The sequence below is a fragment of the Rattus rattus genome, chromosome 1 (genome assembly GCF_011064425.1).
Source record: "Rattus rattus isolate New Zealand chromosome 1, Rrattus_CSIRO_v1, whole genome shotgun sequence".
NCBI classification, from domain to species: Eukaryota; Metazoa; Chordata; class Mammalia; order Rodentia; family Muridae; genus Rattus; species Rattus rattus.
In genome coordinates this window covers 197,662,446-197,675,991 of record NC_046154.1, presented here as the reverse complement: position 1 = coordinate 197,675,991, position 13,546 = coordinate 197,662,446, and the positions used below count along the sequence as shown (strand labels likewise).

The following is a 13,546-nucleotide window of genomic DNA, read 5'->3' as shown; positions in this document are numbered from 1 at the left end:
GGCATGTGTGATCAAACCTGACTCTGAATTTATCTCTCACCATTCTTACTCTATTATTCCTAGAAAGAAATGCACTCTGAATTTCAAAACACTGACCATACAAATAAACATTAAGAAAACAATATATTCAGAAAGCAAGTGAAGTACGGCTGGAAGTGAATACACACACTTCTAACTTCCCCAGCCTCCTCTCAGCTCTTTACCAAGACATCCAGTCTCTTCAGCATCAGCTCCATCTCATTTTCTCAGAGAGGAACAACTTTACCTAAGATATACCCTCTCACTACTGTACAGTACCCTTAGTGTGCTTGCACTTTTAACGGTGACATGCCATGTGAGGAAAAGTACCCGAGTTTCTATAGATTGGTGGTGGTATGCTGATCCTCGAAGATTTCTGATTTTAGAGCATCTTGGCTTAGGGAGCCAGGGATATTCAACCCATCTCTGCTAGAGGAATAGAAATGACTAAATGATTTCCAAAAACTCAATGCTCCTTTCCCTCTGCAGTGCCAAGAATTGGAACCATGCCGTAAATATGCGAGGCTATTACTCCATTACTCCTCCAACACACAGACACACACACACACACACACACACACACACACACACACACACTCCACACCTCCAGTCCAGTTTCTTCTGTTCTTGGGAAGACCAGAAATAAAGAGTCAGGTATGAAGGCACATAAATCTAATTTCAACCCTGATGGAGCATGGGCATCAAACTTGTGAGTTTAAGACAAACTTGCCTGTTTGCCTGTTGTAGAACGGTCAAGGCAAGCTTGCTTGAGGGACAACACATTGAGACATACTGCCAAATAGCAACCGCAAAAATCCAGAGCTAAGCATGCACTTCACTGGTCAAGCACTTGCCTGGGATCTGCAAACCATAGTTCTGGCATGGAAGAGAAAGAGGAGGAGAAAATATGTATTTCTTATTTATGCTACATGAAATATGACTTGCAAATGTATCTGTCCTTAACTTACATAATGCTGTAACATCAGTTCAAAGAATTTCTCCAACATACACTGGCATAGATTTAGTATTTAAAATGAACCTAAGCTTTATTTTTATTCATCGGTAGACCCAATAACTGATAGTTTTAATCAACAGATTCCAATAACTGGGCTGTAGGGATGGATGACTTAGAGGAGTCTTTTGACTTTGAGATTATATAATACTTGGGATAAGCAGAATAGAATTCTGTCACTTCTGTTGCAGATCCAAAATCACTGGTGCGATCGAGTCTCCACCCACACCCCAACTTCAGTGTAGATTATCCGGTGAGGGCTATGTGAGGTGTTTGTGTGGTTTCTTCTAAGCAGGATTCAGCTCTTAAAGGAAACTAAGAAAAAGGAATGAACGGTAAACAGACAATCGGCTAAATGAAAATGCCATCTGCCTGAATGTGCCCCCTTGACAGTCTCTCTGCATAACTGTGTGTGAGTTGTGGGCGCTCCGGTGAGACACGGGCTACTGACAAGGCTCATCAGTCATTCCATGCCCCCGGGTCTTCAGTGTCCTGCATCATGAGCACATGTCTCATTGGACAAAGTAGACACTGAGAAGTATAAAGACCTTGATGGTTCGTCTAAAGTCACAGTTACTCAGACTCATAAGGATTTCCATCTTTATATAGAAGGCAGAACTTTCAGGAAAACCATAGAGTTTTTTCCCCCATTTCTGGAACTTACTGCTATTAAATGAAAATAAATAATCACATTTTCAAAGTACAAAAAAATGTCTAACACTACTGGATTAAAATTAGCCAATGCAAGCTATGCTTCTAGGTCTAATCCAAAATTGGCCAATGTAAGCTATGCTTCTAGGTTTAATCCAAAATTGGCCAATGTAAGCTATACTCCTATGTCTAATTAGTTCTCACTCTGGGCAGTTTGGGTGGCCGTGAAAAACTTAAGTTTCCCCTCTACTACATATGTTCGCTGTTCTGACCCTACAGGTGGCTTCTCTGTGCATCATGGCATCCAGTCACATTTACAAACTTCCAAGCGGTGGACCATTATGCTGGACCCGATCTGCTTTGTGTGCCCACTCCCAAACCAATCCCTATAAGATGAGCAGTGCATACTATAATCACAGCAGATTTGACCAACCAATAACGACAGAACTAGAGCAGAAGAAACAGAAGTATTTTAAATATGAACACTGCTCTTTCCCGAAGGAGAAAAAGTACTTCCAAGGAAGACAAATAGGTGCCCAACATACCGCACAGACAGAGAGCATGAAAGTATGCTTTTCATTAAACAATTGAAAAGCTTGGTTGTCTTTTACATGAAAGGAAGAAAGGAAAGGAATGGAAAGTCAAAATAAAGAAAAAAGAAAAGCAAAGAAAGGCACATGGAATGTGGGCCCAGTACGAAGATCTTTCGAGTTTGTAGAGTTAAGGTAAAAATAGCATTGAAGGAATTATTCACCACCATATGCTCTGCCCGTGAACGGAGAATGTAAGCAGAGGGGAGACACAGACTCAGTGCACTACACTCGCTACTGTCTACAGTTATTTGGGTCAGGGTGAAGACTCTGAACTTGTAACGTGTTGTTGACTACGTCAGCGACCCATCGTGACACCTGTACCTGTTTAGAGGAAGCACAGGCTCCCACAGTGCTCTGTCCTTGCCTCGGATCTAGTATGCTCACACTGGAAAGTTTTAACAAAAGCTGCTTTTCCTTACGCTGGGCTGTTGAGGGAGAATTTTCTACACGAGAGAGCAGACCTTACCAAATGAAGTCCAAATCAGTACTGATTCTACTGATCTCAGAGAAACTTTGTGCCAGCATGAGTGTCCCACAGACATATTCAACGACAAAAGAGTTGTGTTTGCAAACCTTGGGACAGGTGGGAAGTGAAGCAGAAAGGAGGTTTTGAGTCACTGATAATCAATCATCAATATCACCTATAAACAAAACATATTGATTTGACTTCTAATTTTTAATTAGCAACTAAGATGACTCAGAATTGAAAGCATAAACAATTTGTCATGGAAAGTTTCTAGCTCATATGTGCATAAGCCAGAAAAGCTAAGAGAGCCAAACTGTACATGCAAAGTAATAGATAGGAGGAGGCCTAGTGAAGGAGTCTAGCACCTAATCCCAATTTTGTGATGATCACAGAATCACTTGGACCTGCGCAAAGCACTTAACTTGCTGGGCATTTTAGTTTTATCATCTAAGAAACACAGGTCAGACAACATAGATTCTAAAATACGTTTGAGTTTAATAGTCCTTTAAATTATTTCTTGTAGGAAAAAAAATACAGCTTGGGACAATAAAGCTGGTGATATAAAATACCCAACAAATGGAATATGCCAGACAATCAATTTTCAACAAAACAAATGCACTGTGGATGGAAAGCAATTCTTTCAAAAGAAAAATGAGGAGGGTGGTAATAAAACAAGCAACATGCCTCTTCCTAACCAAGCCTGTTTCTTCACAACTGTTGTTTCTCCGAATCCTCAGAGACTTCTTGAGTCAAACCAAGTATGACTAAGGCTTGGGTCACCCAGGATCTCACATTCAAGACCTGTCAGTTTCATGAACACGGCTTTTAATACAGAAACAAACGGCTTCAGCATGTCAGAGCTGGGGAAGTGAGGCTGGCTAGGCTTCCCTTGCTTCTTCCCTTCCCCTCCCCCCACTTCTCCTTTTCATTCCTCCCCCAAGGGCCAAGGAACCAAACATACTACATGCACAGCTCCTACCCAACTTACAGAAGAGGCTAGCCCCTTTCCAAAGAATATATCAACATCATCAACTTTGTCTATCTGGAAGATACACACACACACGTGTGTGTGTGTGTGTGTGTGTGTGTGTGTGTGAGAGAGAGAGAGAGAGAGAGAGAGAGAGAGAGAGAGAGAGAGAGAGAGAGAGAGAGACCTAAGCAGATGACAGTCCTCTGGGCAAGAGAGGGAACTTTTGCATGGCTTTACAAAGCAAACAAGTAAATGGATAAATGACAAGTCAATCACCCATATCACTGCCTGAAATTGGCCTCATGGTAACTTGTTTTGTGCCCTGAGAGGTATACTATGCAATGCTTTTCAATTAAACAAATAAACATTTTTTTTTTCTAAAATGAAATTTGAATAAACTCGGAGCCCGAGTTGCCTGAGCAGGACGTGTGTCTTAACAAACTAACACAGTTACAGTGTTTTTACTGCACAGGCTCACCACATGAGAATTGCAGCCCACCCTAAGCAGACAATAGCAATGAAACAAGTGAAGATAATGTGTTGATACAAATGATCTCTCTTCAAGAGCTCCTCCCAGGAGCCATGCTCTCTGCTGTCTGTCTACCGTTTCACAGGGAAGTGACCACAGGAGGAAAAGCTAAGGGTCCCTACACACTGCCAGGCACAGTTTTCACACACACACACACACACACACACACACCTTTGCTCCAGCACAGGTAAGTTAAGGTGAAAACCCAGCAGGCCAGTTACTATGGAGGACCCCACGCCTAATTCAACACCAGGAGGTACCTGCAAAAGCTGCAGGGCTGAAGCCTTGGGAAGACACAGAGAGGTTCCTCCCTTTCGATAATTCCTCAGAGACACAGTGGCAAGCCCAGGTTTCCATCACAGCTAAGAACAGTCCAAAGGGAAGGAACCCCCCATCCCCCCTCTGCTTTATGCCCTGAACAATATCCAGTATGAATAAAAAATGTTATCCAGTAAGGATCTGATGTGTGTAACAACAGGATCGGGCAGCCATGTTTGTAAGGTCCATAAGATGAGCTGTAATTAATATTTACAGGGGTAAGGAGTGATAAGCATAATAAAGCTGGTTTCAGGGTCTGTCTCTAGACTGTTGATGTACTTCAATTTATGACACTTTTATAATGGAGTCAAGTTTTTCTTCAAACAAACAAACAAGCAAACAAACAAACAAAAAACCACTCAAATCTTCTAGGCAAGAATTTCCAGAGGAAACTGTGCTCCTTGGCAGACACAATCAAATGGAATGGCTCTAAGACTGATCAACATATTCACAACATATTCAGAAGTCTCTGGATTACCAAAAATCTCCCAAATTCCTTAATAGTCAATGATAAATCATGATCTTAATAGAAAGGCTCCCCCGCCCCACCTTTTGATAACTCCCAATCAAAAGAAATTCATTAGCTTTTTAGACAGCTCCTTCTGCACAGTCAGGAGGATTATTTAGGTTAAATACCAGTTAAAACCCCTTGACTAACTCTTTATCCAAAGTCAGTACAATTTGGTATCAGCTAATCTAGAAGCTGGGACAAGGAGTCTCACTAGAGTAGCTGGAAACAGGCCCGGCCAACACAGCAAGACGCTATGGGATGCCTGGTTTGGTTTTTTTTTTTTAAACCTGAATTATAGAAATTAAGGTATAAATTTATATTTTATACTTAAAAATCATCCTTAAAAATAAAGACACTTGTGTCACATTTTAGGAACTAAATCCCAGGGGGTGTTTGATTTGCCTGAGGCCTCTGTCTTGTTTGCTTAAACTCCAACTCTAAAATTGTGAAAGGATTGATGAATGGCAATGGCAGCTTTGAATGAAATATCGCGTTCTGCCACTTGTGCCCAGTGTCCCGAGTTGGTTCAGAATAAAGCACAGATATTTTCCTTCATACACAGTCTATCGTTGCCACTGTTAAAACCCAGGTTTGATAGGGTTGCAGAGAAATCATCCATTTCTAGAACCATTTTATTCCACGCCATCTGTCCCTCCTAGCATCTTAATTTGCTGTTGGGCATTGATTATGATAACTGAAGGGCATCTAAGATAAAGGAAAGATGAAGAAGCTCTGAATTAGAACCCAGAAAGGAAGATACATCATTACGGATAAAATCTATCAGACAGCCTTTGAGAACATTCCAGAGAGGGATGAATTTGGGGAGGGCGATGTGTATTTTCTGGGACGACCTTACTCGCTCAGTTTTTTCATTATCATATGATAAATTCCTTACAAAAATTAGTGAGTTTTCTTAGTCAATGGCATCACTAAATAAGATGCGAACGTCACCAATAAATTCTACCATGTTCTCAGACTTGATGTAGATGGAGTGAGCAAGTACGAGGAATACAACCTTACAGATTATACCACAGACTAATTGAAACAGATACACCACAGATTGATTGAGTCTGGCTGCGTTTCCCATGTGAGAAGGTTGGCTTTAGGAGTCAGCTTGCTCTGCATGCAAGCAGTAAAAGACAGGTGGAATCCGCTCAGCCCAACTCAGGGAGACCCTGACACTGGAGCCAAAGATGCACTGGGAGGTCATTACGTTTTGCAACATGCTTTCTACAGCTATTTAATATTTGATTTGCCAGTTCACTGTGACATAATTAGTTTAAGAATATGGAGACCCAACAGCCAGCTAGGTTCACAAGTTTCCAAAGGCATCCAGTAAAGAAAGGGCACTTCTGGGGAAGTCATTTTCACATGCAAAGGCAAAGCCCCTGCCTGTTTAGCATCTTACCCTCAGGGCAACCTTGACGAATCAGGTAAGGCACGGGTTCTCTCTGGGTTTCTGAACTCCATGGTTGGGGATGGCTTCCTTCATTATGTCATCTTTTTACTCTATTCTTGGAAAACGTTTTCCCGGCTGGCGCGCTTTCCAGCAAATTTATTTTAAACCTGAAAAGATTCAGCAACACGAGTAGACTGCAAGCATGGGAGAGCTTTTGAGTCGGTTTGGGCACACACACCCAGCACAGCGCGAATCACAGAGTGCGTGGATTAGACTTGGTGTGCATTGATTACAAGAAACGTGTTCATGGGGTAGCAGCCCAAGCAGCAGTGTTCTTAAGCTCTCTTCTCGCCCCACTTTCTACATTTCAGATCTCCTCCTCATGCAAGCCAGCTAGGTGTGTGGTGTGTGTGTGTGTGTGTGTGTGTGTGTGTGTGTGTGTGTGTGTGCGCGCGCGCACGTGTGAGAGCGTGCACGTGCATGTGTGTGATGTGCCACAAGTCCTGGTTAAATTTGAGAATATATCAGGGAAGCTAAATTTAGGAAATATAGACTGTCGCCACATTATAATAGATTATTCATGAAAGAGCTTTATAACACGAAAATACCTCTGTATCCCAGAGGACACTGTGCAGAAACATTATAGCAGTCCTGTTCAGGCAAATATAAAAGGATTACAATTTGCATTGCTGTGTTATTGCCATCACGTGAGTTTTCAACCTTCAGCCTCCATCAATCACAGCAGGGGTTTCGTCATGGAGAAATAATTCCCCTGGTTTTCAGGGCCACAGAAATTGGGAGCTAAATTATTTATTAGACAATGCTCCAAAGGTATAAATGTGACTCAATCATGGTTAGACTTCAAAAAGCCAGAAGGGGGAAAAGTGGGATCTGGGTACAAGTTCATAAAGATCCTTGCTCAAGAAGATAAGAAATAATTTTAATTTTTAAAATGTAGATCACACATAGCTGTCACCTCCCTCCCCTTCATCTGGGCACATAAACTCAGTGATTTTGGCAGGGAAAGGCTTTCTTTCTTCGCCCTGAGGCATTTCTGGGCATTTTAAATCTATGGGGACCTGTCTAAGCCTCGCCAGGAACCGAGAGCCCTGACAGGTACAAGGAAAAATTTAGTCCTCTGCTATTTTAAAGCCAATTTACAAATGTCTCCATGTGGGTATTTTTTATTTATCCTACATGTATTGCTCCTGCTAGCTGACAGCAAGCCAAGTTCCCCTAACTTAATAACAAGATCGTGAACATGCATCAGAGAAAATCATCTCAACTTCCGTGTACAAACAGCACATGCTTCATCACGGGTGACTCCAGAAGTCGGGACTATGAGCGTTAATCATGAGCGTCAACTCCAACACGAACAATGACTTTCAAACAAACCAACCTTCTCTAACTCGAAAAGAGAGGAAATCACACACGTGTGAAATGATTGAAAAAAATTTTACAACTACAACGGAACATATTCTAGCCACCTACAAGATACTTTTTCGAACGGCTCCTTAAAATAACACAATCAGTCAATTACATTTACGATATTAACCAGTATAGACCCGTACTGGTAATCATGTCTACATATGATCCGGTGGCCATACTACTACAGATCAAGTATGATGGATCTAGCACTTCACAGAACACCATCTGGAAAGTCTTTCGCATCTAAGAGTAAAGAAGCATGCAAGGTTTATTGTTAGTCCGGCCATGTGAGAAGCGCCAGGAGGGTGGAGGGTGGAGGGTGGAGGGTGGAGGGTGGAGGGTGGAGGGGAGCTCTTACTTCGAAAATGCTCCGAAGCGTAGTAATAGACATCCTCATAGCCCTCCTGGTAATCCTCTTCTGGCCGGTACTTTTTCCCTTTTCTTCTCCTGGATCTCCGAATCTGCTTGACAAATCCCAGGAAGCGGTCCATGACTGGCTCCCGGGGCACCGTGGCAGCGGCGGCGCAGCCAGCAGCAGAGCGGACAGCCCAGCTGCTCTTCAAGCCTGCGGAGCATGAATGACCCTCACCAAGCCCGGGGACCGGGACACATTACCCCCCAGCCTTTCTCCTTATGCCCATCAAGGCCAAGAGTTCAGCCACAGCAGAAGAAAACACAACAGCGGCGTGGGAGTAGCTTGGTGAGACTTCTCATTTAGCCCAGGAAACTGTCAAATCTACTATTTTTTTTTTAAAGGATGGGTGGGGCAGAGAAAGAAAGTAAGAGGATAATAAAAGATAATAATTAGAGAGAGTGAGAGAGGGGGAAAAAAAACTCAGCAAAGCTGTGGGCTTCAACTTGTTTCCAAACCAAACAAAAGTTAAAGAAATTCAGCTTGAAGCAAGAGGCATCCCCCAACACCTCCATCGCGGGGCGGGGGTGGGGAAGCGCGCTAGTCAATGGACTGAACCAAACTAGGGAAGACCTGGCTTTGCCCACCTGCTAATCCTACCCACTCCTACGAGCATTCCTGTGCTCCAAGCAGGACAGCCGTGTGCAAAACTTCCTCGAAAGCTGCGGTTTAGGAAAAGGGGAGGCTAGTTAACCCTTCGCCTCTCCTGCCAGCCACACTAGTGATCTGCGAAGTGGTTTCATCCATATGCTCAGCCCTCTTGCTGACTGAGTGTGCTGCATGTGTTAATTGGAGCAGCAGGGAGAAGGCTCAGCAGCTGCTTTCAAACCCACTGGGCATTAATGTATTCCAATCACCGTTTGATCTAAATATTAAAATGCGCTTCTCAGAGAAGCTTCTCATAGGCTTAGGGACAGCAGATACAGGGAACAGGGACCGTGCGGTTTCAGAGAAGGGGAACTTGGAGCTCCTGGAACTCCAGTCCCCCTGCTTCACAATAAACCATAGGAGCCAAGGGGCAGGTGAAACTGCGTTTAACTGTATCTGTCCAAGCCTTCAATCTTATCTTTAAAAATCACAAACGACTTAAGAAGAAAAAGAAAAAAGAAAAAAGCAGCTCCATCAAAACCACTTGAGGCCAAAGGACAGAAGTTGCCTGGATAGGCAAGACTCCCATGTAATCCCTCTCCTAGGGTCTTTCTCCCTAAGGGCTCTGCAGGGGTGGGGGGTTTCTAACACTAGGAACTGGTTCCCAGTCTAATTCATCCTTCGTGTCACTATATTACCCAGCAAACTAGTGATACTCCTCAGGCCCTTGTTCCCAGAAATGTAATTTAAAGAAATGCGTCTGACTGAATCATGGTTGTTCAATAACAATATCATAACAAGTGTGCACGGCCATCCCAAGGGGGCAGGCTGTCCTCCTCCTACCTGTTGTTAGGTTCACAGGCGACTGATCTCTCCTCTACCCTCAGGCAGGGCTCAACTTCCGATATAGATTTCTCACAATGAAGTAGGGACAATTTTATTTGGAAAGTCACATCCACTCTTCCCATGAAATTCCCCTAGGCTTTGAGGTTTCTCATTTTGTGTGCTGGAGAAGGCTCTATTTGCATCGAGAGATACGGACCTAATGATGCTGACAAAAAAAGATGCTATAAAACGTTCCATGAACATCTTTAAACAACAACAAAAATCGCCGTCCTTGGGTTCTGAATCCTTCTGTTATTATTCTGGCGTCCTCAACCACAGCAGAACAATTAAAAACAATTAGGTAGAAGCTTCTGCAGATCTGCAGTCTAGACTTTGAATAACAACAGGTCAGGAAATGAGTATGATCACTGTCTCTCAAATCAGCCTAACAGCACACGCACCATACGCAGGGCGCTCACAGGCAAGAGGAGCAGCTCCAGAACCGGTTCCATGCCCCAGCTGATGAACTGAACACAATTGGGGCAAGGAAGAGAACCCAGTTTTTGTTGCTAATTAAAAGATTATCTTGTCTACCTAAGAGCTGCTTGCATTAAACACCAAGTATTTCCAACTCAATTATTCTTGAAACAAAGTGAGCTGGATAGTTTTATGTCAACTAAAATAATCAGCGAGGAAGGAGCATCAATTTAGAAAAGTAATGTCCTCATAAGATCAGACTTCAGGTGAGCCTGAGATCAATTAGTGATCGATGGGGGAGGGCCCCGCCCACTGTGGGTGGTGCCATCCATGGGCTGGTGCTCCTGGGTGCTACAAGAGAGAAGACTGAGCCTTGTGAAGCAAGCCAGTAAGCAGCACCCCTCCACGGCCTCTGCATTGGCTCCTGCCTCCAGCTTCCTGCCGACTGGGTTCCTGTCCTGACTTCCTTCCGTGATGTGGTATTGGACAGTGTGGCAGTAGAGGAAGATAAATAAATTCTTTCCTTCCCAGCTCGCTCTTACAGCCATGGTGTTTCATTACAACAAAGAGACCGTAACTAAGACGCAGAGGTAGAAGAGTTGGAGAGTGATTTTTTTTTTCCTTCGTCTGACCAAGCAAATACCCTCATTGGTGTAATTAATTTGGCAAATGCATGTGTTCCCCAGACAGCTGTAACTGCAACTACGTGTAGCTGGAGTGCATGCTATGTGTTAATAGTTAAAAAGCTCCTTTCCAACCCAGAAGTGCTGACACACTCGTCAGATGAGCAGAGCTCGTAGGTATGCAAGATACCTCTACAAAGAGCAACTTAAAACTTACCCCTGACGCTCACTGATTTACACCTTCAGTATTTGGTGAGACCAAGGAAACAGTCATAAGTAACTATCTTTGCAGAAGAACAGACACAGTCAAGTGAAACCATCCATAAGCTATCAGAAGTAGAGACCTCACTTGCCCGTGATTTTACATTATTTGCTCTTTTCCTTTTTAAAATATTTATTTCATGTAATATTGTGTAAGTCTGCCTTAAGTCTCCTGTGCATGTGCGCGTGTGTGCGTGTGTGTGCGCGTGTGTGTCTAAATCTGTCTGTTTTGACTCTATGAGTGTATGTGTGTGTGAGTGTGTATCTGTGTGTGTGAGTATGTGTGTGCACAGTCTCGAAGAAGCAAGAGATGTTTGATTCTCCGGAGCAGGCAACTGTGAGCTGTCCGACATGGGTTCAGGGAACTGAACTCAGCTCTTTCGAATGTGCGCTTGACTGGTGAGCCATTTCTCAAACCACCTCTCACTCAACCATTTGGTATTAGATAACCAACTGGTGTGCTCTTCACTGAGGAAGACTGCTTCTCATGCACCCATCATTCTTTAATTCTCTGTAGTTCTTGGGTTGAGGTCCCGGTCCCGGGGCTTGGGGTCTTTCTGTCTTCTGCGTTGGCTCTGATTGGATTGCTCTTGTTCAGTTCATGTTTAGGTAGTCATGTTGGTAAGACTTTACGGCTTGGATTCCCCACCCCTCTCTTCTAGAGGATTTTAGTTGGGAGGCAAAGATCTTGAGACTTGATTATAACAAGACATTTTTTACATGCAGCATGGGACTATGATGTTGAGGATGAGTCTAGAGTTCTATTTGGAAAGTCATGGCTGTCAGCCTTATAGTGTATCAGTCTTATCAAAGGAGGGAAACAGCAATCAGAGTCTGCTCAGGTCACAGACAGTGAATGAATGAATGTGGCTGTGCACCACTGGACACAACGTGAAGAAGCAGAAGCTCAGAAGGGTCTAGATCAAAATGACATGACAGGGCCATTCTGTCAAAGGTGTTGGAGGAGAACAGATTCCTCAGTCCTTTTGGGATTTATAGCCCTGAAATGCTCTCTCAGCCTCTACCTCAAAGCAACCCAATGGTTTAGCAACTCGAGACCAACCCTAGAGTTTATGGAGCCTTTCTGTTGTACAGCTTCTGCTGAGCAGTCCTGGACAGCTGTGGAGTTAGTAACCCGTGGCTGTGCTGTCCTCGGCGAGGCAGGCTGCGTCTCTGCAGAGGCAGCCCCACCCCCAGCACCAGGAAGGCTGCACATTTCTTGAACACTCTAGCCAGTGGTCCTCACTGGTCACTGCATTTGGCTACCTCAACAGGTAGCTAGTTCAGAGGCTTCGAGCAGCAGTTGGCGGGACTGTTACCTCCCTCAGTCACGTCTGAGTTGGCATATCCAAGTGTTTGACATTTGTTCTCTGTAAAACTGGGTCAACATCTAAAAGTTAGGAGACTATACAGATAAAGCAGATATTTGGTTTCTTATTTTTTTAATTATCAGATGATATAGTAACCCCGTACCCAATTCCATTTAATAAGTACAGAGAAGAGCTGAGGGAGAAGAATGTCCGCCAATAAGTCTGTGTTTTCCCTTTAGCTATAGGCCCTCCCCTGGGCCCAATTCTCCCAGTCAGTCACCTCTGGACCCTGTAGGCATCCGTGCCTGTAGACCATGGTTGAGATCTATTTGAGTAGCTCGTCCCCAAACACTAATTACTTATAAAGCAACCCAGCACCCTTCTCTCCTGCAGAGAAAGCTACTATTGTAACAAGTAGGCTTTAGTGGAGCTTAAAGGGTCACAAAGCACAACACTAAACTTCTAGGACAAAAGTGTGTTCACATGGGAAAATAAAACAAGTTGAATTATTCAACAAAATGCACTTCAACCAAGAATAGCTACTAATACATACTAGCACACATGCTCTCCCTCCTTCCCTCCCTCTCCCTCTCCCTCTCTCGCTCTCTCACTCTGCTCTCTCGCTCTCCCGCTCTTTCTGCAGCACTCAATATTTTTCCTCCTGGGAAGTAGGCAATTGCCTATGGAGCACTTGTATGGTTTCTATACTATTTTGAATTAGGTTCTCCATCCGCTTTTATTAAAAGACTAGGCCAGCTATTAAGTCTTTAACCTACAGAATCTCCTAGACTGCTAATTAAAGGACACCCTTCTTTGCATATTTACACTAAATGATAGTTACAGTCTCCTCTGAGAAGCAACATGGAACACGCAGTGTATCTGGTAAATATTTAACACACTAAATAAGCCAGGCCTTTTAGATGCTGTGGTGCGGTGGTGTCTGCACACGAGGTCATGAACTGTGGCAGCCGTCTTGCGACCTCAGGAAAGACAGTGTCCCACTGAGGCTGGCAGAGGCTGAGGGAAGATGCTATTTCCACTGCTGTAACAAGCCTTAGAGCAGACGTGATTTATCACACCCTCTTTGCTAAATGAAATCCATAGCTTATGAGTCTCATGCATGCATAATCTAAACATAAAACATCTTAATAATGT

General features: G+C 43.6%; 1 protein-coding gene across 1 annotated transcript in view; it reads right to left on the bottom strand.

Annotated features, from left to right (window-relative positions):
• Positions 1-9,362, bottom strand: part of Grip1 (glutamate receptor interacting protein 1) — a 383,638-nt gene extending 374,276 nt beyond the window's left edge. Inside the window, exon 1 of the mRNA XM_032912970.1 lies at positions 8,254-9,362. Within this exon, the coding sequence (XP_032768861.1) occupies positions 8,254-8,386 (133 nt within the window). The 5' untranslated portion in view covers positions 8,387-9,362. The remainder of the gene's footprint in view (positions 1-8,253) is intronic.
• Positions 9,363-13,546: the final 4,184 nt, after the last annotated feature.